Genomic DNA, 25,852 nt, shown 5'->3' with positions numbered 1-25,852 from the left:
AGGGTATTCAGATTCAAAACACAGAGGATCCCCCTCTGGGAAAAACCTTAAAGTTACAGAAAACAGGAATAAACCTCCCTCTTAACACAGGGAAAATTCACATAAAACAAAAGATAAACTAATCTGCCTTGCCTGGCTTACCTATACTGGTTGCAATATTGGAGACTTGGATTAGGATGGGTTGGAGAAGATGGATTTCTGTCTGGCCTCTCTCAGTCCCAAGAGAGAACAACCACGTAAACAAAGAGCACAAACAAAAGCCTTCCCCCAAGATTTGAAAGTATTTTGTCCCCTTATTGGTCCTTTGGGTCAGGTGCCAGCCAGGTTAGCTGAGCTTCTTAACCCTTTACAGGTAACAGGATGTTGCCTCTGGCCAAGAGGGATTTTATAGCACTGTAAACAGAAAGGTGGTTACCCTTCACTTTATATTTATGACAGCCGCATTACCCAGTTGATGGCAATGTTGAAGAGGATTGCAGACATGACACCCCCTCACGTATTCCTGTTTTAACTTCAAAACTGAGCTCACTGTAATCAACACTGCATGTAAAGTTGGACTAGAAGCTTTTTGACAAAGTTGATTATAGAGAGGGATTCCATATGCCCACAGAATGCGCCATAGGCCTTCTCAAAGTCTATGAATGTAGAGCTGCCTTGCTATTCTAAGCTTTGTTCTATTATGTTTCACAGAGTGAAGATCCACGCCCTTTCTGAAAACCAGCTTGCTCTTTTTGAGAATGCTACCAGCTACCTCTGATACTCGCTGGGCTATGATCTTACACGATACCTTGCTTGGTACAGATGAAAGTGTGATCCCACACCAGTTATTACAATCTCTGAGAGTTCCTTTCTTGGGTATCTTCACTATAACCCCATTGAACCTGAGCCTGAAAAGCCCCTTATTAAATAGCTGTTCTCCATGTACATAGGTATAGACTGTGATCATCTCACCCTCAACCTTATCTTTGCTAAAGGAAGGGGAAGGGCAGGAACACCTGGAGTAGAAGAAATGTTCAGGAAGATGGGGCGGGGGGGAGAGAGCTCCTGGAGAAAATCTCGCTGCAGGAGAAGTGGAGGACGGGATGGCGGCGCACGGTATATGGGTATTGTAGCAGACCAAGGGGCTTGTGAACATTGACTGGATCACGGGGGGGGCCGGGCTAGGAGCAGCGTGTGGGACAAAGGGAAGCTCCAGTACTCTTCCCGAAGGGGCTTTTGCATCTTTGCTGCTCCCACAGTGCAGCAGCAGCTGCTTTGTATACCCCCTCCCATGTCGGGGACTTAAAGGTCCAGCCCCATAACACTCCCCAGCGCTCTTACGATTCCCAAAACAAAATGGCTTCCAGGCGGCCACAGCACACTGGATTGCGACGGCGGGCGCCCTTTCCTGTTTGCGCATGCGCGGGTTTCATGTCGTCGCCGGTGCCGCCATTTTGTGTGTGGCCTCTGGGGCCGACCGGCGTTGAGGGGGATGCTGCGGGGAAGCGATGAAAGGAGGCCGCCAGCGCGGGAGGAGGCCTCTGCCTCCGCCTCCTATTCAGGCCGCTGTTCTTCCTCGTCCGGGACGGAGCACCTGCCCCGCTACCATTTCGGGCTGCTGCAAACCCCGCTGAGCACGGCGGGCAGCGCCGGCGGCCGCTCGGGCGGTGGAGCGGAGCCGGCCGGCCCCCCGCGACAGGCAGACTCCCTCGGCAGGCGCCTCACCCCGGGGCCGCAGCCGTTCTCTGCGGCAGCAGGAGGTGGGGAGCAGTGGGGGTTGGACGAACCCCGACACGCCCTGCGCGAGCTGCCGGGCCCTCTGTACGGGGTCGTCTGAGCAGCCTAGAGCCCTAGATGGAGATCGGCCCCCCTCCCGCGGTGCCCTCCCTGGCCGCCAACCCACCCAGGCCAACCGCTGCTCCTGGGAAGGGTTAACGGGAATCTGTAACCCCAGGGCATCAGTGTTACACAGCTTCCTGCATCCACGTGTATCCCGTCCCTGAACCATCTCTGTCCCATCCGCCCTGAACAGTTAGACGGGCTGCCTGTGTTAGGAAGATGCTCTTCTCCTTTTGAGGGAGTTGCAACTGCAGCTCCAATTAAAGTCTCCTTTGACAGCAATACTCAGATCTCCCATAATGAGAAGAAAGTGGGGAGATGTGATATTGCTAATGTTAAAATAAACATATAAATAAGAAAAACAGTTTGCTTTCTAAACCCATCAAAAATTCCTTCACATTTTCAAAATTTGCTTCACAGTTTACTTTTAATTACCTAAAATGGTTGGGGTAAGGAAGAATTAACAGTATCAGATAAAGTCCTCAGCTGATTCAATAAAACCTCTTTCCTTGCAGGAAGTAGCCTCATCATTTAAAGGGTCTGGTCTGTGCATGCTTTTTGTACTGGTATAACTATTTTGGTTAGAGGTGTAACTTTTTAATCAAAATAGTTACACTGGTACAACCTCTAGGTTGTGGACACTGTTATGCCAGTATAAAGTATACTGTTAGCTCAGTAGAGCTTAGTCCCGTTCCCTTAGGGAAGCACATTTTATACCAGTGTATCTGTGAGATGGTAGTACTATTTTAACGATGCTAGTATAGTTAAAATGATGCAGTTTCATGTAGATAAGCCCTTATAGCCTGTTCCCACAAGCCCTATCTTGATGGGTAGGAAAGGTGTCATTTTCAGTTGTATTAGCTCAGTAAATCTAACATGACTGAAAAGCCCTTTTAATGTTTTTTAAAATGTAGTCTAACAATTTTTAGGGCTGTCAAGCGATCAAAAAAATTAATTGTGATTAATCATGCAATTAATCGCACTGTTAAACATTAATAGAATACTGTTTAAATATTTTTGAATGTTTTCTACATTTTCAAATACATTGATTTCAATTACAACACAGAATACAAAGTGTACAATGCTCACTTTATATATATTTTTGATTACAAGTATTTGCACTGTAAAAAAACAAAGGAAAAAGTATTTTTCAATTCACCTAATACAAGTACTGTAGTGCAATCGCTTTATCATGAAAGTTGAATGTACAGATGTAGAATTATGTACAAAAAACCCTGCATTCAAAAATAAAACAATTTAAAACTGTAGAGGCTGCAGGTCCTACTTCTTGTTCAGCCAATTGCTCAGACAGACACATTTATTTACCTTTGTAGGAGATAATGCTGCCTGCTTCTTGTTACAGTGTCACCTAAAAGTGAGAACAGGTGTTCCATGGAACTGTTGTAGCTGGCATCGCAAGATATTTACATGCCAGGGGCACTAAAGACTCAATGTCCCTTCATGCTTCAACCACCATTCCAAGGGACATGGGTCCATGCTGATGACAGGTTCTGCTCGATAACAATCCAAAGCAGTATGGACCAATGCATGTTCATTTCTGTTATCTGAGTCAAATGTCACCAGCAGAAGGTTGTTTTTCTTTTTTGGTGGTTTGGGTTCTGTAGTTTCTGCATCAGTGTGTTGCTCTTTTAAGACTTCTGTTTAGCATATCGTGCATGTAAATACCTTGCAATGCCGACTACAAAAGTGCCTGTTCTCACTTTCTGGTGACATTGTAACTAAGAAGAGGACACCATTATCTCCTGTAAATGTAAACAAACTTGTTTGTCTCTTAGTGATTGGCTGAAAAAGAAGTAGGAGCGAGTGAACCTGTAGGTTCTGATGTTTTACATTGTTTTCTTTTTGAATGCAGTTATGGAACAAAAAAAAAATCTACATTTGTAAATTGCATTTTCACAACAGAGATTGCACTACAATACTTGTAGGGGGTGAATTGAAAAATACTATTTCTTTTGTTTATCATTTTTACAGTGCAAATATTTATAAAAAGTATACACTTTGATTTCAGTTAGAACACAGAATACAATATATATGAAAATGTCCAAAATATTGTATAAATTTCAATGGGTATTGTTTGACAGTGCAATTCAAACTGTGATTTAATAGCAATTAATTTTTTTAATGGTAATTAATTTTTTTGAGTTAATCGCATGAGTTAACTGCGATTAATCGACTGCCCTAATAATTTTGCAGTTGTGTTAAGCTACTCCCCGCTAATGCAATTAAAAACCATACTCTTTTTGGCCCTCAAGACAGGGCCATAAAAGCCATGATAAAACTCCTATTGGCTTCAGTGGTACAGGTTTTGGTCCTTGAGGCTGAACAACTTGGAGCCCAGCATGTGTGCTGAGCCCCCACCCACCACAGCTGATTGCTTTCATTTAGTATGCCCTCTAGCCCATAGTAAAGCTTGGAGTACTCCATATTCTGGAGCATATGAGAACACACAAAATGTGTTTGGACTCAGAGCCACCCAAGCTGTATTGTGGATTAGAGTACTGACAGCTGAATATGTGGCAGCTTGCAGGTGTTCAGCAGAGGTAGGGCCCTGGTTTCAGCACAGGTGGGGAGGAGGGTTATGGTGTATACCATTAAATGGGAGGTGCATGGCCAGCCAAGTACCAGTGATCAAAGTTCAAAGCACTCGTGCTGATATATATACATTGAGTATCGTTAAAAAGTCAACATTTACGGTTTACCTAATATCTTTTTGAGATACCTCACCTATTTTCTTGTATGTGGAATGGGAATGTTGTGCTGGCTTGTGTGGAGGTGTAGGAGCCCATGACACAATTTACTGTAGTGTTGTCTAACTTCCCCTTGCCTCAATGTGCAGGATTATGTTAATAGATTAGGACACTAGGGTCAAAGATTATTTAATGGAAACTATTGAAGATCATACAGAGGTACTTCAAGCCTATATGAGTAATACTGTGGGTGCCATTTAAAAAATCAACTGATACTGTACAGCAGTTGGTATACTGCAGGAACAACTGTTTATACGAAATATTATGGTTACTCCAAGGATTAAGGACTAGTGAATGTCAAGTACTCTAATGGTATTTCAGTCATAGTATTTTGTGATCAAGATTTCTATTACATAAATGTGGTGGTGTAAACTGTATTTTTGTGCCAACCATCTGGAAATAATTTCAAGAAATCCATTAGGCATTTAGCTGTTTCTAAGTGCAATGTATTAGAAACCAATGTACCATATTTTCAAAAAATATTATAGGATACAACGATGTTTTCTTTTAAAGACCTTGTTATGTTAATGCTTTTTTTTTTTTTACATTGAATGCAGACTTCAGATATGAGAAAACATATTCTTGCTTTATTTAACACAAGATGGATCAAAAATTGTAAATCTAATTTCAGATGGTTCTTTGCTTTCCTGTATGTTGGTGTATTTATGTCAAGGTTCCTCCTCGACTCTGAACTCTAGGGTACAGATGTGGGGACCTGCGTGAAAAACCTCCTAAGCTTATCTTTACCAGCTTAGGTCAAAACTTCCCCAAGGTACAAAATATTCCACCCGTTGTCCTTGGACTGGCCGCTACCACCACCAAACTAATACTGGTTACTGGGGAAGAGCTGTTTGGACGCGTCTTTCCCCCCAAAATACTTCCCAAAACCTTGCACCCCACTTCCTGGACAAGGTTTGGTAAAAAGCCTCACCAATTTGCCTAGGTGACTACAGACCCAGACCCTTGGATCTTAAGAACAATGAACAATCCTCCCAACACTTGCACCCCCCCTTTCCTGGGAAATGTTGGATAAAAAGCCTCACCAATTTGCATAGGTGACCACAGACCCAAACCCTTGGATCTGAGAACAATGAAAAAGCATTCAGTTTTCTTACAAGAAGACTTTTAATAAAAATAGAAGTAAATAGAAATAAAGAAATCCCCCCTGTAAAATCAGGATGGTAGATATCTTACAGGGTAATTAGATTAAAAAAACATAGAGAACCCCTCTAGGCAAAAACCTTAAGTTACAAAAAAGATACACAGACAGAAATAGTTATTCTATTCAGCACAGTTCTTTTCTCAGCCATTTAAAGAAATCATAATCTAACACATACCTAGCTAGATTACTTACTAAAAGTTCTAAGACTCCATTCCTGGTCTATCCCCGGCAGAAACCCAGCATATAGACAAAAAGAAAAGGAGTACTTGTGGCACCTTAGAGACTAACCAATTTATTAGAGCATAAGCTTTCGTGAGCTACAGCTCACTTCATCAGATGCATATCGTGGAAACTGCAGCAGACTTTATATATATATACAGAGAATATGAACCAATACCTCCTCCCACCCCACTGTCCTGTTGGTAATAGCTTATCTAAAGTGATCATCAGGTGGGCCATTTCCAGCACAAATCCAGGTTTTCTTACCCTCCACCCCCCCACACAAATTCACTCTCCTGCTGGTGATAGCCCATCCAAAGTGACAACTCTTTACACAATGTGCATGACAATCAAGTTGGGCTATTTCCTGCACAAATCCAGGTTTTCTCACATCCCCCCCACCCCCATACACACACAAACTCACTCTCCTGCTGGTAATAGCTCATCCAAACTGACCACTCTTCAAGTTAAAACCCAAGTTAAACCAGAACATCTTGGGGGGGCGGGGGGTAGGAAAAAACAAGAGGAAACAGGCTACCTTGCATAATGACTTAGCCACTCCAAGTCTCTATTTAAGCCTAAATTAATAGTATCCAATTTGCAAATGAATTCCAATTCAGCAGTTTCTCGCTGGAGTCTGGATTTGAAGTTTTTTTGTTTTAAGATAGCGACCTTCATGTCTGTGATTGCGTGACCAGAGAGATTGAAGTGTTCTCCGACTGGTTTATGAATGTTATAATTCTTGACATCTGATTTGTGTCCATTTATTCTTTTACGTAGAGACTGTCCAGTTTGACCAATGTACATGGCAGAGGGGCATTGCTGGCACATGATGGCATATATCACATTGGTGGATGTGCAGGTGAACGAGCCTCTGATAGTGTGGCTGATGTTATTAGGCCCTGTGATGGTGTCCCCTGAATAGATATGTGGGCACAATTGGCAACGGGCTTTGTTGCAAGGATAAGTTCCTGGGTTAGTGGTTCTGTTGTGTGGTATGTGGTTGTTGGTGAGTATTTGCTTCAGGTTGCGGGGCTGTCTGTAGGCAAGGACTGGCCTGTCTCCCAAGATTTGTGAGAGACATATAGACAGACACACAGACCCTTTGTTTCTCTCCCTCTTCCCAGCTTTTGAAAGTATCTTGTCTCCTCATTGGTCATTTTGGTCAGGTGCCAGCGAGGTTACCTTTAGCTTCTTAACCCTTTACAGGTGAGAGGAGCTTTCCCCTGGCCAGGAGGGATTTCAAAGGGGTTTACCCTTCCCTTTATATTTATGACAATTTATCTCAAGAGAATAGATTTAAAATCAGTTAAAGATCTTAAATAAACACAGATTACCTGCTCTTTGTTACAAAGTTAGGTTGATCTGACCACATCACTTTGGGCTGTGAAAAATTTTATGCCCTGTGTGATGTGGTTAAACTGACCTAAGCCCTTGTGTTGACTTTGCTAGGTTGATGAAAGAATTATCTTGGAGTGGTGGATTTACTATAGCAACCAAAGAACCCCTTTCTTGTGATAGTAAGCGTCTACACTGCATCTGTGCTGCTGTAGTGTTTCTAGAGTACTAAAATGAGAGCAGATTTTGAGGTAAATGCACCATCATAGAATTTACAGTGCAGATCAATCTTAAAATGCATCAGTAAAAGAAATTCCAGGAAAAACGCCAGTTCTTAAATTTTAAATTGTATGACTTTGAGTTGAACCATATAGGCAGAAGAAGATAATTTCACTGAATGAGTTTTTGAATATGGTTCTTTCTCTTTGTTTTTATTACCCTTTAAAATGTGTGTTCAGTATTAGGCAAATATATTCTTTTTATGACACTTTTTAGACTTGGGAAATTGACAGGAAACTGAAGGTAGAAAATCTGATAAATAGAGCAGCCCCTTTTATAGGCCTAGAAATCCCTCTTATGTGAAATTATGCATTGTATCTGGCTTTTTATCACATAATATTAGTGTAACAACCTAAGCAGGGAATTTGCTGTCAGTATAAAGTAATGACATTAAGGAGAAATTATCATATCAATATGAGTTGGTTTTCAAAATAGCATTTTACTGAAGTTCACTTTTTCCTCTTTTTATACTTGGATTATATAAATATTAATATCAATACAGCAAAGTTCCATTGGGTTCTGTGACTGGATATATTAATCTTTCTCCATTAAGAGCTCTTAACAATCTTTTAACTATTTTTCCTTATTTGTATTGCTTTTCAAACAAAACACTTCATGTCTGATTGTGTTAATTTTATTTTATGGCGTTTGTGTGACTTAAGCAGCAAACTGATCTATGCATTATCTTTCCAAGAGATGCTTTTTATTTTCTTCATAGATTCATACTTTGGGGACAGGAGTTCGTATGCAGAAAATGTTAGCACAATGAATTTTACAAGCTCTTCTTCTGCAAGAGGTCTTAATAGTGCCTGGATAGGAAAAACACCCCTCTCTTCTAGTAGATCAGGTTGTAGAAGCAGGACACCTCTCATGGGATATTCAGGTAGAGTTGATATTTTTATAGGACTAGCTCTCTTTAAATCCGTAGCCTTATTTTTTAAGCATATTTTAACAATTGAATGTTATATAGTAACATACTTTTTTGTTCATGTATTTTGGGGGGTATTACGTTATATAGGATATCTAGAACTGAGGATATGTACGTAAGAAAACTGTTATTTTAGTTACCGCTTAGCTAAATTTTCTTCCTTGCATTCTTCTTCAAAATAATTGATATAATTGGAACTCAAATATTCTCTCAAATTATTCAGTTTCGGTGTAAGTATATGGACATGTTGGTGATTCTGTGGTAACTTTACTAAGGTAACTTTACCTAAATTTGTACTCCATATTTTTTTATCTTGTCAGACAACAACAAAATCAGCTTTGTCCCCATTACTTTTAGGAAGAGTAATTTTTACTTGTGCTAATGCAAAGCTCTCATCCAGGCTCTAATCAGTCCCAGCATATGTATTATGAGGTATTTTGATATCATGTTGTGAAAGTGACCACTTTAAAAGTTTTTGGTGTCAGTTTTGTGCAGCTTATGTTGTGAGCTCCTTCAGTCTTGGAAAAGAAGAGTTGTTTAGAGAAACACTTTTTTTTAGAAATGGAAACTTCATAACATGAAGAAGAAAGCCAGACTGAACAGCAACATCTACTCTCTGAGCAGATGCAAGAAACAAAACATCATCTCCAGAGAACTCACTATCTATAATGCTCTGACCACTGCATACAACCCCAAATATGCTAAACAGCTCATCAGAAGTACCTTAGAATACTGAGGGAACCATTTCCTGTACCTTACATACTCCAGATGGGACCACCTCAAGCAGGAATATTGGAAGAAAAAAAATCAAGAAACCTATCTGGAGATCATGCAGGAAACCTAAAACAACTGTAAAAAAACACCCCCATCACTCCTCAGCTGCGGGGAAGGGGTCACTGTACGGAGAGCTGCTCCCTCATGCATCCATCTGCCCAAACCCCATGCATCCAGATTCCCGCCTCCCCCAGAATCCCCCTACTGAGCCCCCTGCACCCAGACTCCCTCCTGAGAATCTCCCCCCTGGATCCGGACCCCCACCCCTCCACCCAGACCACACCCTGGCTGAGACCCCCACACCTGAACTTCCACTCTGATGAGGCCCCCCCCAGCACCTGGACCATCCTGTCAAGCTCCCCGCACTCCGACCCCCACCCCACTGAGCCCCAACCAGCTGCACCCGGACTCTCACCCCACTAATCCCCCACACCCACACACCCCTGCTGAGCCCCATTCCTCCACACCCAGACCTCCTCCTTGGTGAGCCCCAACCATTTGACCTGGATCCCCCTGCAGAGTCCCATTCCCTCTACATCTGAAACCCTGCAACAAGCCCCTCTGCAGAGCTGCCCACACCTAAATTGCACCACACAGAACCCTCTCAGACCCTCCTGGATCCCTCCACACTAAGCCCATCCCCACTTGGATCCTGCCGGGCTGAGCTTGCTTGACCCATACCTAGATTGGGGGACAGCTTTGTCCCTCTTGCTTGCTATCTTGGTGCACCTGGCATGGAGGGGCAGGGCCCTGGGGTGTTTTAGGGCAAGCTCAGCACTTGTGCTGTGTCAGGTTTGGGTGCAGCCTCACCGTCAAGTCCATGTCCCAAGAAGGGGCTGCACGGTGATCTCCCACCTCCTTGCAGCCAGTGGCCGTGCTCCCCACTGCCATGCTGGAACCCCCACATTTATTTATTGATAAATAAAATATGTGGAATTTTGCAGAATTTTAAAATATTGTGCGCAGAATTTTTACTTTTTTGGCCGAGAATTCCCTCCGGAGTAACATTTTAAAAGTAATTCTTTAGCAATTCAGTCTTGCTGATGCATTGTGGTAGACATTGTAAGTTCTACAAAAATGTGGCCTGTTTCATAATGTGAGGAAACAGGATAAGCTGTTTGGGGGGAAATTAGTTTGTGAGAAATAAAGATAAAGCACTGTCAGAAAGGAGGAGTCAGCAAACTGCTCAGGAAAGATAGATGTCTTTAACAAGCAGAAAAGTTAGAGACAGTATTTTTCTTTTTTATATATAGAGTTAAACTCAAGAGAAATAGTGGAATTAAATTTTTTGGAGTTAAATATCTTTTATTTTTAGAAATAATATGCTTAGGTTGTTTTGGGGTGTATGTGGAGTTTATAGGTGTTGCATTGTAAGTGAAAATACTGGTGGATGGCTTTGCTTTTACGAGCAAGACACCATTTTTGTGCTGTCTGATTAGGGCTCTCTGTCTGTCATGGAGGTCGCGGAAGTCACTGATTCTGTGACCTCCATGACTTCTGCAGGCAGCCAGTGTGGCTGACCTAGGGGCGCCCAAGCAGCTGGCCCTAGAACAGCCACACCAGCTGCTGCTGGAGTGACCCGAAGGCTGCCACACCAAATGTTGCTTGGGAGTTGCTGAGATGTACAGTAGAGGGCACTGCAAAGTTATGTTATGGTTCCGAGAAATATAGAACATATGAACAGCTTTAGTTTTCCAGGAAAATTGCTTTAAGTCCTTTTTTATTGTCTTCACATTTAGTGACAGAAATAGAATAGTTTAACTTTTTGTCATCAAGTGAACCCAAAATGGAATAAAATATAAAGAGAATGTATTCTATCAAAATAAAAATTACCTCTACTTGATATTAGTTTAAGGAAATAATTTGAAAAGTAGCCAGCAATTGGCCACAGGGAGGTGCTGGGTTTGAATGCCCTCATACTCAAAAAATGTATAACATCTGTCAAAACAGGGTTAAGTCTCCCCAGAAACATTGTTAAATGGTAAATTTTAGAACTAAATTTTGCACAAATTAATTGGGAAAACAAAGCACTTGACAAAGAGAGATTACTTCTGAAATGTGGAAAAATGACATAATAGCTATAGCACGTGGGCAACTCAGAATTAAAAACATACAGTTAAAATACAAAAAATTGCCTGCATAGAATGGCTATATTTGCTTCACTGGCATTTGATTAAAAAAACCCTCCTGTCTTCAGAGGTATATCTTATGCTGTACCCTGAAATTTGTCAAATACAAGCAAACAGAGGAAATTAATTTCATAGACAAAGGCCCGCTGCTCTCTATGCCTAATACTATTCCTAAAGTTTGGTCAGAAACTGATAGCAGTAGCGTGTCAGCTGATTTTGACTATCCTGACACAAAATACATTATTTATAATTTATTTCCCAAGATAAGAAAAAAATGTACTGGGTCTGTTGATCACCTAAGGAACTAATGATCCCATACATGGTATGTGTATATATGCATTCAACAATTACTGCTTGGTTTCCCTCTCTGAATGATTGATCCTGTGTAACAGGGAGTGCTCTAAATACCCACTGTAGTCCAAAGGAAGTGAGGGCACTGGACACCCTGCACATTTGGGCCCTGCATCCACTTAATTTCATTTTAATTATTTGAACTCTTTCCCTTTTTCCAAATTAGAACTTGATCTGTGTCATGTTATTTAAAACAAATAAAAAACAATTCTATTCTCTCCTCTGCCTTGCACAGTAACACTGTTCTGCAGTTTTATGGATCTGTGGGATTCCTGTGAAAGAAATACTTTAAAATCTAAAAAAGAAAAGGAGTACTTGTGGCACCTTAGAGACTAACCAATTTATTAGAGCATAAGCTTTCGTGAGCTACAGCTCACTTCATCAGATGCATATCGTGGAAACTGCAGCAGACTTTATATATACACAGAGAATATGAACTAATACCTCCTCCCACCCCACTGTCCTGCTGGTAATAGCTTATCTAAAGTGATCATCAGGTGGGCCATTTCCAGCACAAATCCAGGTTTTCTCACCCTCCACCCCCCACACAAATTCACTCTCCTGCTGGTGATAGCCCATCCAAAGTGACAACTCTTTACACAATGTGCATGACAATCAAGTTGGGCTATTTCCTGCACAAATCCAGGTTTTCTCACATCCCCCCCACCCCCATATACACACAAACTCACTCTCCTGCTGGTAATAGCTCATCCAAACTGACCACTCTTCAAGTTTAAATCCAAGTTAAACCAGAACATCTGGGGGGGGGGGGGGGAGGAAAAAACAAGAGGAAACAGGCTACCTTGCATAATGACTTAGCCACTCCAAGTCTCTATTTAAGCCTAAATTAATAGTATCCAATTTGCAAATGAATTCCAATTCAGCAGTTTCTCGCTGGAGTCTGGATTTGAAGTTTTTTTGTTTTAAGATAGCGACCTTCATGTCTGTGATTGCGTGACCAGAGAGATTGAAGTGTTCTCCGACTGGTTTATGAATGTTATAATTCTTGACATCTGATTTGTGTCCATTTATTCTTTTACGTAGAGACTGTCCAGTTTGACCAATGTACATGGCAGAGGGGCATTGCTGGCACATGATGGCATATATCACATTGGTGGATGTGCAGGTGAACGAGCCTCTGATAGTGTGGCTGATGTTATTAGGCCCTGTGATGGTGTCCCCTGAATAGATATGTGGGCACAATTGGCAACGGGCTTTGTTGCAAGGATAAGTTCCTGGGTTAGTGGTTCTGTTGTGTGGTATGTGGTTGTTGGTGAGTATTTGCTTCAGGTTGCGGGGCTGTCTGTAGGCAAGGACTGGCCTGTCTCCCAAGATTTGTGAGAGTGTTGGGTCATCCTTTAGGATAGGTTGTAGATCCTTAATAATGCGTTGGAGGGGTTTTAGTTGGGGGCTGAAGGTGACGGCTAGTGGTGTTCTGTTATTTTCTTTGTTAGGCCTGTCCTGTAGTAGGTAACTTCTGGGAACTCTTCTGGCTCTATCAATCTGTTTCTTTACTTCTGCAGGTGGGTATTGTAGTTGTAAGAAAGCTTGACAGAGATCTTGTAGGTGTTTGTCTCTGTCTGAGGGGTTGGAGCAAATGCGGTTGTATCGCAGAGCTTGGCTGTAGACGATGGATCGTGTGGTGTGGTCAGGGTGAAAGCTGGAGGCATGCAGGTAGGAATAGCGGTCAGTAGGTTTCCGGTATAGGGTGGTGTTTATGTGACCATTGTTTATTAGCACTGTAGTGTGTCCAGGAAGTGGATCTCTTGTGTGGACTGGACCAGGCTGAGGTTGGTGGTGGGATGGAAATTGTTGAAATCATGGTGGAATTCCTCAAGGGCTTCTTTTCCATGGGTCCAGATGATGAAGATGTCATCAATATAGCGCAAGTAGAGTAGGGGCTTTAGGGGACGAGAGCTGAGGAAGCGTTGTTCTAAATCAGCCATAAAAATGTTGGCATACTGTGGGGCCATGCGGGTACCCATAGCAGTGCCGCTGATCTGAAGGTATACATTGTCCCCAAATGTGAAGTAGTTATGGGTAAGGACAAAGTCACGGATACATAAAATTTTCTACTCTAAAGCATTTTCTTTTTTTCTCTCCATCTCTTACTTTGCTTTTTCTTCCTGTCCTCCTAGCTCCATTGTTAATTTCTTCTAATTACACTTATTTATTCTTCCATTAATTCAAACTACTAGTGTCAGAAAATCTAGTAAGTCTGATACTCAGTAAAAATGCATTTTGCTTCAGACTTGCTGTTTAGCTATTGAGCTCCCCATACTCAAGAAGAAAATGGTTACTTGGACTGGCTGAAACTACTACTATACTACTAGTACTATAATGTCCTCCAAGAAAGGAACCGCCTCTCCATCATATGTTGGAAACCTTTTGTTGTGTGTGCAGTGATTATTTCACAACAGAAGAAATTCAGGAGTGTCTCTGGGTAAGAATTTTGGGTATCAGCTCATTAAGAGTAGAGGTCTCTGCATGGGGCAGCTTCATCCCTTGCCCTTTTTGCGTGTTGCATTGTTTTCTTATAGCTTTGCAGCTTCTGTCCTGCTGGCTCCATCCTCTTCTGACAGTAACCTAAAATATTCTATTCTTTTTCAGATTTATAGTTTGCATTTTCTCCATCCAAATTGTATATGCATAATTATGACTAGAAGCTCTAAACTTCAAATTCCCTTACTTTTTCAACTTATTTTTTAATCTTTAAAAGGATTACTTCTCAGGATTCCTTAAAATAGAGCAGCTACCTTAAGGAAATTGGAAATGCTTTTTGTGACACATGGATATCACAAGAGGGACAATAACTTTGAAGTCTACTTTAGCAGTCTGGATTAAGGAATTTATGATAGAGATATGCATCAGGAGAAGCAAGGAAATAGCAGTCTCTTTCAAAGCTCATTGCACAAGATCATTGTCTATTTCTTGGGCCAAGAGAGTGGCGGTGTCCTTTCTTAAAATATGCAAGGTGGTGTTGCAGTCCTTGACCCCAGAATGTACAGAACAGTATAGGTTGGATATCTTAAGTTTTCAATAAGTGCAGTAGCCTTCAATTTGTGTGGGCCACTTCCTCATTGGATTCTTCTGGTATCTGTATGACACTAATTCCTTTTTTTTTAATATAAATTGTACTAGGAAGTTGTAAATATCTGGACATATGTGCAAGTTAAAGGGTGGGTTTCACACCTTTAAAGTTTCTTCAAGTGCTTCATATTAATCTAAACCACCTCCTTTTCAAGTCGGCTCTGGTAAATTAAAGAGTTTTGTGCCTTATTTTCTGATAAATTAGCATATTTGAAGAAATTGCTACATTTTCTGAGTTTCATCTGAGGTGCTGAGTTGGCAGGACAGGTATATACAGTGAGATGGCAGTACTAAAAGAAATTGAATGTTCATTCTCTGTCTTCTGGTAAGAGAGGCACTGTACAGCATCTAGACTGGTATGGAATAATTCAAAGGGAGGAGAAAAGTAAGACATTTTACCTTTATGTAAGACGACAATGGCGAAATATGAGGGTGAACAAAGCCAGAAGATAATGCTTGACAGTGTATGAACCATCACTGAAGTGTGTCTTTTAAACATGCATGTGTGCATTTCTTTTTAAAGACCTATTTTGACAATTTTACTTAAATTAGGTGTCTCAGTGGTCTCAGCACATGATTAGGAATTACTAGACTTCCATGAACCTCAAGTCTGAAGGCTGACATAGAGAATTTAGCCATTCTTGGCTTCAGAACCCATGCTAGGGTTGCGGAGACTTGCCAGCACCTTGGAATTTATTGAACTAAAAATGTCTGGTTGCAAGTGTTCACCTAAACATCCTTATTCCCACTCATTACAGGTACAGGTAGACAAAGAAAAATCAATTCAAATACAAGGACCCAAGTCTATATATCTACAACTAGGCTCAATGTGGACAGTGGAGACTACAGGAGATCACAAAAACTAAAGAAAGAAACTAGATTTCAGATTCATTCTAATCAGTTCAAGATCAGTGGTCAATAAACTTTTCAACATGATCTGTTCTGATGAGAATTCTGACCTGGCTTGCATAGTTGAGACCTGGTTTAACGACACACACACAGCACTATATGGGTCAAAGTTACACTGCTATATGGTCCAGTTTACACCACACTCACACCACCCGCACTCAGGCTAGTCTGTGTACCAGCTCTCAAACTTTTTCGTCTTGTGGATCACATCTGAACAGAGTATTTCATAGACCGCTTTCTCCTATTTAGATTGTGAATGTGTGGACCACTTCATCTCTTACTGGTAATCAAATAATATCCCTGTGGTAATTACAGCACATGATTACCTGGAAAAACAATGTTTGGAAATATTTTTAGTTACTTTTAATGTGATTTAGTGACTGGAAATGACAAATAGTAGCTTTATGTGATCAATTAGCAACCCACTTGTAACCAACAAGTGCTCTGTAGACCTTGACAGTGCTAGGTGAGAGGTGGCACAACAAGGTTATTCACACCTTAGATGAAGTGGAGATTCTGTCAGTAAGACAGACTTCTTCAAGTCTATGGATACTACTCACTACAGAACATAAGTGGCACAAAATGAGATGGGAAACCAATTAGCTCCAGCACAAAAAGATAATCTCTTTTCTAGAGTCAGCAGAACTATTCTTGTTAACCAGTTTGTCAAGCTGTACTGTCTTCAGTCATCCACAGAACCAGCACTTCTTCCTTAGATTAGCTTTCTACCTAAGTACCACAGTGATGGTCCTTGGATACCAGGATAATATTGTATGGTGCTCTAAAAATGACAATGTTGCCTTGCAGATAAGATTGCTGGGATCTGGGACAAAGTCTCTGGGCCCCAAGAATTGGGGTTTATGCAAAAAGGACTGCGAATACATGTATCCTCTGTAGAATTCAGATTGTTCATGCAGACAGAAGTTTTCAAAGTTAATGCAGGATATCAGCCTGTGACTCTGTCTGTCTCTCATGGCTGGTGAAAGCAGTCATGAGACCCTGAACCCCCTGTTGACAGAGATTCTCAACATCATCTTTGGAGATTGCAATGTAATAGCCACCCTGAAAAAGGCTGTTGTCCAACTAGTGCTCAAAAAAATCTCTTGTCATGATTTTGCCTGTTCCTGTCCTGTATAGTATCAAATCTGCTAGTTCTGAGCAAGGTTGTTAAGAAGTTTGAGAACAGCTATTTCTAGCAGCACCTGAAATCAACCAGCAACTTTGACGTGCACAATTGGATTTTGGCCCAGGACACAGCTCTGGGACAAGGCTGGTCATAGATTTGGATCTTTTTTTTTTAGCAGTGGACAACAAACATCAGTGCTCATATATCTAGATAAGTCCACAGCATTTGACACGCTTGACTATGAGGTGTGCTGCGTTGCCTGAGACATCTAGCAGGATGGACAGACTTTGCACTATGTTGGCTCCAGATCTTCCTCTCAGGCAGAAGAGGGGATTGTGATGGGCATCAGCTTCTCATTCACAAGGACTTGTATAGTTCCAGGAGGCTCAGTTCCTTTCTCACATCCCATTTGACACATGTTAAATCTCTAGGATAGGTTGTGAACTGCCACAGACTCCAGCTTCAGTAGTCTCCCAGTGAGTCCCAGCTCTGCATTTCTCTCGTGTAAAACACAGCTTTCCCATGTATTCATGACCTGAATTTGCTTCCTCTCTATTACAGCAGTGCCTCATACCTTTGCTTATTAAGACTTTCCAGATAGCACAACATGAAGCAATCCACCTTCTAATCAACATTGCTCATCAAAAACACCATGATGCTTCAGACACTACAATGGCATCTGGTTCAATAACTGATGTAAATTTCTGATCTTGATCTTTGAGACTGTTTGTGGGCTGAGCTGTGCTTCTCAGGGACATTGGAGTTGTGATCGCATCCCGAATGAAACTCACAAGTGTAGGGGATTGTGGCTTCTTTCCAGTAGACCCACTGCTGTGGAACTCCCTTCTGAGAATGAGCATAAATATTACCAGCTTCAGAACAAAATAAAACCCATTTATTTACATGAGCTTTCCCACAACAACTTCCTTGAAATTGAAGAATAAATGAAGATGATGGAGGAGAAGAAAAAGTAAACATTGACATAAACATCTGCATACATTCACATCACAAAGCAAGTGAGGGATATTAGACTTTCAGACTGCTAGGTTTTTGATTTTTGGGTTGCATTCAGATACTACTTGGTCATGTTATAAATACCTAAATGGGGGGAGTATTTTTTTTAAAAAAGTTTGCTCTAGTATCTGGACCAAAATGTGCCCTTGCACATACTCTTTTGTATCATATTGATGTGTATTAGTTGGCTAACACCCTTCATCTCAGTGATGACTTCAGTTCAGAGCTGGTGTAAGGATTTAGTATGTGAAGTGCTTTGGAATCCTTCAGAATAAAATATACTATATCTGTAAAATAAGTAGTAATATTACTGTAGCTTTTATTTAGCTTTTATTTTGAATTAGCTTTGATTTAAACTATTATAGTGTACCCAGATCTGGTGATAAATTGATAAAAGGTTAATAGCGAAGTGGACAAAAGGGAGAACTGACAGGTTGATAAAGAGGTTGACTACTGTGATAGTGGGTTTGACTGATAAAAGAAAAAAGATTGATGAAGATGTTGCCTTCTATAAGAGTATTTGATTAAAAAAATGAAAAAGATTGATGAGAACACCGTCTGGTACCAAAAAGGCAGAGAAAAGAACTTTCTTTCTAGCAAAGAATCTAACGTATTGATTTTTTGACAGTTCTGGGATTTAGCAGTAATTCACTTTCAGTTTCAAATTGTTTGATATCTCAGTAAATCTCTTTGTGCCATAAAAGCTACATACTGCTGAATTGTTGTAAATGAAGCTTGAATGAGATGTATCTACCATATGCAAGGATTTTTCTTAGCCTAATTTGGAGGTCTTTTAAATTTCAGAATCACCTTCTAATTAATGAAATAATTATTTCATTATTTCAAATAATGAAATAATCACCTTTTAATTAACGAAATTAATGAAATATTTTCTGGACAGTTGTTTTATAGTGGCTTCAAACAGGATTAGGGTCTGTCAAGAACTCTGGTTACTGGTCACAGTTTTCTTGTTTGCAGTGTTGTAGCTGTGTTGATCCCAGGATATTAGAGAGACAAGGTGGGTAAAATATATTACCTCACCCACAGTTTTCTTGAAAAGAAAGTCATTAGTAAATTCTCCATTAGCTTGTTCTTTGGAAATACATAACATTAAATTTGAAACAAACCATCACAGATGCTAAACAAAGCTATTTAAATGTGCTTAGGGTTTGCCATTTGTACCTTTTAATAAAGAATACTGTCTAAATGTAATATTCCTAGAATCAAATTTGCCAAAGAATAGTATACAAACTAAACTTCTCTGTGTCTCAGTTTAGTTAAGTGTCTTGTCTATGGAGCCCTTGTAGCCTACAGCAATATTTCTCAGATGATGGAGCCATGCCTTCAGGTGTGTTGCTAGGGGTTGCCTGCTGGTTAGCACTCCATAGCTGAGAACAACCCACCCCTTGCCACATAGCAGAATCCTATGGCTGTGAAGATCCAGCAGGAGCAACAAGAGAGCAAGAAAGTAGCCGCTTGTTCCCCCAAATAATCCTCCCCCTTTTTGCTACTGCTGCTCCATCCCTAAACCCAATCACAATGGAGATTCTCCCCCTTCCCAGTATTCAGTTCTGGGGCAGGATAATACAGAACATCTAGAAGCTGTGGAACTGGCTTGATAGCCTCTTGAAGTAGTGCTGTCTGAGAGCTGTGTGAGGGGGCATGGAAAGGTTGAAAGAAAAGGGAAGCACTCTCATCAGCCAGCATCAGCCCCACTCCCAAACCCAGGCCCTCCAAGCACCAACAGCTAGAGACCAAATCCCCCTTACTATTTCTAGCTCTGCCTATCCAACAACAGCTCACTGGAATCCCCAAAAATCCTTGAGAATTTTTGCCATGACCCCAATCCCACAGTCCTTTTGGGTGGACCACTTAAAAAAACCTGATGGGGTGGTGTCACATTCTCTGGTGCAGTCCAGACTAGTGAGGGGTCGTGTCATTGCCTGCTCTGTCATCCTGGGTGCCTCACAATGCTTTACGGGTGTAGCTCCCAACCTGGGCCATGCACAATCAGGCTACCAGCATAAAGGTCATATGCTGAGTGTCTGTGTATAGCTGAAGCTCTGACCACAGCAGCTTGCCAGCAATGCACCAGTCACACATTGGCTTCTGCAAGCCTTGTTTACTACTTGCAAGGTGACTCCAACACACTCTCAGGCCTGGATTTTCCCAAAAATTTGTGTTCTGCAATGACCAGCCCTCTCCTGGGTAGTTCAGATATTAAGGTACATTACCCCTGTAAGAAGTCAATATTCCATAGTTTACTTTAGCTGGAGTTACCAAACAGTTCAGTTTTTGCCACTGGATTGGTTTAGATTAGAAATAAAACAAGTTTATGAACAAAAGAAGATAGGATTTTAAATGAATTCAGGTATAAGAGAGAGAGTTAGAAATGGTTACAAGCAAATAAAAGTGAAAACATGCATCTAAAAGTTTAAAACTTAATTGGTTGGTTCAAGGTTTTGTTTAAGATGGACTTTCTCACCCACTTTTTTCCAGCAAGATTATGAATTACCCTTTACTTCATCATGATCTCTCCCAAAGGCCCAAAGCTTCTGGTGCCTTTGTCTTAGGTGAAAGAGAATGTGAAGTTCTCTACTAGGGTGACCAGACAGCAAGTGTGAAAAATTGGGACAGGGAGTGAGGGGTAATTGGTGCCTATATAAGACAAAGCCCCAAATATCGGGACTGTTCCTATAAAACCGGGGCATCTGGTCACCCTATTCTCTACCCCCTTTTTTATAGACCAGTGAACCTTTGAAGTGGATTCTTCTGAGGGTTACCCATCAGAGTAAAGTTTATTCAAGCAGTAAAAAAAGAAAAATGGAGTCTGGTGGTGAAGGGGCTCCATGCCCCTACTTGTGTTTGCTGAAATTCAAATAGTTCTGTTTCCTGCCATCTCTTCCCCCTGCTGACTTAAAGATTCTGTCTACTACTTATATGGAAATTGAGGCAAATTCCTGGGTAACAATTTTTGCCTAGGCAGGGCTATATGGTTTTGAACATGTGCTAATGACATCATATGGGGGAATAATAACTTTCATATAACGTTGCTATATCCATATCACCATGATATTATTTATCAGTGGGTTATTTGTTTTCAAATGATATGTTACAAGGCATATTTTGCACAAAGATTATTACAATAGCGTGTAGAGTGTGAATACATGGGATGCTTTTGGTCAGGTGGCTATAGGGGTTCTGAGTGGAAATAGGTTGAGAACCTCTGGTCTATAGGATTAGGCTTCAGGAGAAGTCAGGAGACCTGTATTCTAAACCAAGCCCTGACACTGATTTGCAGTCTGATACTGGGCAAATCACATCTTTAAGCCCCAGTTTCCTTAGTGGGAAGATGGAGATAATGATGTTCATCATCTCCTTTGATGTTTTGAGGTATAGTTGTCACAACCACACGGCCCCCCCTCTCAGGGGGTCCGCTGGGAAGGCAGATCAGCACTGCATGTTGCTAACGCTGTGGCAAACATTGCAAAGCATTTTGGGGAGGGTCAAAGGTGTGAGTGTGGAGTGGAAGATTTCTTTGCAGACTGCGAGAGGCCAAAGTGGGAGGAAAGAAGAAAAGTACGGGTTAACTTGATGTCCCAGCTAAACCCGAAGATAAGGAGCTGACTCCAGCTGAAGGCCACTCTGCTACCTGCCAAGACAGAAGGGGGAGAGTCCACCCGCCACCCCCCCGACCAGCCATGAGAAAGGAGAGTTGTTGAACGAAATCACAGGGGCCGCGAAAAGGAGCGAGCTGGCGAAGGCCAACAAGGGAAAAACATAACAGTCTCACAGCCCTGAAACCGGTGTGTTTTGGGAAAGCTGAAGAAGCCACAGAAGGCCGGCTTGGACTGGTACACAGAGCTTGGGGAACAGAGCTGGAAGGAGACTCCCCCAAGAGACCTCAGGGACTTAAAAACCCTCCTGAGAGCTGAGGCAAATTGGAGATCAACAGCGGACCCTGGACGACCTGTGCACAGGACAAGAACTCCTGTCCACCCTTCCCCCTCTTCTTCTTACGTTACTCCCAGGCCTGGACAGCCTAGGGTAGTGCGGGTGTGAGTATGAAAGTGGGTTAGGGCTTGGGCTTGGGGCACTAATGCTTTCTTTCTTCTTTTGAGTGACGTGGGGAGCCACCTCACCCCCAACACTCTCTGCTGTTATTTTATTAATAAAGCTTTAAAATTCAGACATTTGGTGTGCTCTTCATCTCCTCCCCTAAAGATCCTGCGGCCTCAGCCTCATCACCTGACACCGCTGGCAGATTGGTAACATAAATCTGTCACGTAGTCAAATCATGTTTGTGAAGTTCTATATAAGTGGAAAGAAGAGTAAGTCCTCAGCAGATATAGGAACAGGATAGGCTTTTCTGACTTTTTAGCCCTGTGCTTGTCTCTCTAAACAATGTGTCATCTAGAACACCACTCCTACTTCCTCAAAACTTCTATGTGCTTTTGGATGTTTCCTCCTGTTGGAGTTTGTAAACACTTATATGTGCTGCGCATATATATGGAGCTCTGTACAGTTCCTAATGTATTAACCACATTCACTAATTGATTCCTCACCAACTCCAAGAGATTAAAACATGGACTTTCTAAGCCAGATTGCTTAGGCAAAAGTGAAACCTACATCATTTGTCTCAAATGCATTGTTTGATTTTCCACAAACATCAGAAAATTTCTCTCTTAGCATAAGATCAGCTATGAAATTTCAGAAAGGTTGGTTTGGTATTTGACAAAATTAGGGACACCTCATCAGAAGTACGCTTTTAATAGAAAACTACCTTCAATTTCAATGTCTCTCTATATTTTAATTTGTCTAAATTTGTCCATCAATAATAGCTGCCCTCAGTTTTGTATTTAAAATTACATATGCTTAATGATCGTAATAGCCCTTCTATTCTTCACCTGTTTTTCATAATACAGAAATAGTGCTCATGCACTGTATTTTCTACACATATTTGCACCTTTAACAATGTCATTCCTCGTGTTCACCCCCTATTTGTGTACATGTGCTCTGTTCTTATTTTTTCACATATTACATGGTGTTCAAATAATTGAAAATATGGGTCATTCTCTGCATAGTACATCAAATGTAGAATTCAGCAACTTGTACTTTGAATTTTTAAGTAAATTTGGATAATTGCTAGACTTTTGCTTCTTTGTGAGTGGGGGATATAAGTACATACATTGTTCACTCTCTATCATGAACTGGGTCATAACTATAAATGTATACTACTGTTTTACAGTTACATCCTCATCTGCTGTCTCTGCTCATTTAGTTGCATCCGTTATTGTAGCTGTAGTAGAAGGGAGAGGACTTGCCAGAGGTGAAGTAGGAATGGCTAGTATTGACTTAAAAAACCCCGAAGTGGTATTATCCCAATTTGCGGACAATACAACCTATGCTAAGGTAATTTTAATACTTTTGGTTGCTGTATATGGTTGTATTTACATAATGAAGAAGATTATTATAGATGTCCTTTTTTGTTTGAAGTTTTTATAAATAATAGCAGGAAATTCCTGATTGACAACTGCAGTTTGTTCATACCAAGAGTAATAAAAAAACTAAAGTAGCATTGTTAATGTAAACCAGGGGTCTCAAACACGTGGCCCGTGGGGTTATTTTCTGCGGCTCGCCAGCTCCCCGTGGCCCCTCCCACCCCCCCAGCATTTACCTAGAGTGGCTCCGTTCCCGGCCAATGGGAGCTTAGGGGGAGGTACTTGGAGGTGCGGCCAGGGCAACACACAGTCTCCTGTGCCCCCTCTCCCCCAGGTCCCAGCCGCTTTCTGGAGCAGTGTGGGGGCAAGGCAGGGAGGGAGCTTGCCCTGTCCCCGGTTTGCACTGTGCCGGACCCGACCTCCCAAACCCCTTCTGCAGCCGAACCCCTGCCACATCCTGCACCCCAACCCCCTGCCCTGAGCCCCCTGTGAGGCAGGGGCGGGGCCTCATGGAAGGGATGGAGTGGGAGAGGGGCCGGGGCAGTGGCGGGGGTGGTCAGTGGTGCGGCCCTCGGGCCAATGTACTAGTCCTCATGTGGCCCTCGTGGTCATTTGAGTTTGAGACCCCCGATGCAAACAGTAACATCATTTATGCTGGCTTTTGTGGACATTGGATACTCATTTTTGAAGCTGTTCCTCTTAAAAGATTCTGTCGACTCATGATAGCAAGTGAGTTTTCTCTTCAGTTAATAGTGTATTTATTTGTGTCTAGATTTTTTCTCCTCCCTTTTCCGACTGTCCTTTGGGGTTCCACTGTGACCCTGTCCTTGGCCTTGATCCTCAAAGTTACCTTTCTAATTTTGATTTGTCTCCATCCATGCAATCCTGTATTTCAGTCTCTCTATCAATCTGACATCCCCTCTTAATTGTCTCCCTTCATTTTAGAATTAACATGATAAAAATGGAACTCCTTTCCTTTCAAGTCCTTCCTGAATTTTCCTTGACTGTTGACATCACTATCTTCCCTGTCACTCAAACATAATCTGAATTGTCTTTGATTCTTTCCTCTCTCATGCTCCCACATCAAGCTGTGTGCAACTCTTGCTGCATTTTGCTCTAATGTTTCTAAAATCTGCCCTTTTTCATACTGTACACACTGCAAAATCTTTTTGCTGGCTTCTCTGAAAGTACATTCACCCTTCAGTCCCTACAGAATACATCTACTAAGATCATCTCCCTTTACCTCTCACTCTGACTTTACCCCTCCATCTACTTCCCTTTTTCTGGCCCCATTGTCTTCAATGCCCTTCACTACAATGCCCCTCTGTTATCCATACTTGTCTCTTATTGCGTTGTGACCTCTGCTTTGCCAATGATATTGGCTTCAATCATTGTTGCACTTTCTTACATGCCACCCCTTATGCATGGAACACCATCCCTGAATTAATATGTTAAGGCCACTATCTTCTCCTCCTACAAATCCCTCCTTAGGGCTTATATCTGCTGTAATGCCACCAAAAAACTAAGACGCTAATGATGGATAGGTTAGGTAGCCACAGCCCAAACAAAAATATTTTAGGTGGTTCAGAACTATTAAGTCCATGTAGCTCATGAATTTATTATAGTTACTCCCATTGTGTGTCTCACAGCCCTACCACTTCAGTTGTTTGTGATACTAGTTGCATTTTGTCTTAGATTGTAAGAGATTTTAGACAGGGATTATGTCTTTCTATTTGTTTGTACAGCACCTTATCACCTATATACTGGGGCCCAAATCTAATTTGGGGCCTTTGAGCACTACTGCAAATAATACAAATAGAAACAATACATAATAATTGATCTTGTTCGGTATATGTAGATGTTAATCCTTTCCTAGATAAGAAACTAGTAGCAAAATTCAGTTGTACTTTAAATCAAAGTTAGGCTCCTGGATCAAGTCGGGACATCCTTCCTCTCCTCTTTCAGCTTCAGAACTGGCTCCTTTCCCCAGAGGAAGCAGACAGTCCTTTTTACCTTGTCTGTTGTGCTGTTTGACTTTCTGCTCCTGATCCGTTTAGCTGCTGGAGGACCAATTCTTGTTGGTTCTGCCAGCTGCTGAACCTGGTGGACTCTCTTGGCAGCTAGATAGTGGAGTATCTAAACTCACTGCTCTTTTCCACTAGAAGGAAACCTGGTTGGGGCAGGATTAGCCAAGGTGGGAGGGCATCAAACACGGGGTACACCCTGTCACAATGAGTATCTCATGTGAAAAGGAAAAGCTGGTTTAAATGTGTATCTTTTGAGCCACCAAAACAGAGAAAATGCAGGTTAGACTGTAGCATGCACATGTATCCATAAGAAGTTACAACAAGGTCTAAAATATGACCTACTCCAAAGAGCCTTATCCAGTCCAAGTGAGTCTGCAGCTCATGACCTTCAGGAGCACCATGAACTTCTGCACCTGCAAACCCAGAAAGTTATTTCTGATTGAAAAGGTACTTTCTCACTCACAGTCATGGAATGCCAT

The 25,852-nt window shown here is 41.6% G+C and overlaps 1 protein-coding gene across 1 annotated transcript in view; it reads left to right on the top strand.

Moving 5' to 3' along the window:
• Window positions 1–1,433: 1,433 nt before the first annotated feature.
• MSH4 (mutS homolog 4) overlaps window positions 1,434–25,852 on the top strand; it is a gene marked incomplete at its 3' end in the record, with an annotated part of 53,982 nt that continues 29,563 nt past the window's right edge. Inside the window, exons 1-3 of the mRNA XM_084637222.1 lie at window positions 1,434–1,739; window positions 8,303–8,467; window positions 23,154–23,317. Of these exons, the coding sequence (XP_084493348.1) occupies window positions 1,472–1,739; window positions 8,303–8,467; window positions 23,154–23,317 (597 nt within the window). The 5' untranslated portion in view covers window positions 1,434–1,471. The remainder of the gene's footprint in view (window positions 1,740–8,302; window positions 8,468–23,153; window positions 23,318–25,852) is intronic.

The sequence above is a fragment of the Lepidochelys olivacea genome, assembly GCF_965140295.1.
Source record: "Lepidochelys olivacea isolate rLepOli2 genome assembly, chromosome: 8".
NCBI classification, from domain to species: domain Eukaryota; kingdom Metazoa; phylum Chordata; order Testudines; family Cheloniidae; genus Lepidochelys; species Lepidochelys olivacea.
Note: the sequence above shows the minus strand (reverse complement) of the source record. Positions and strands in the feature narration are given on the sequence as shown.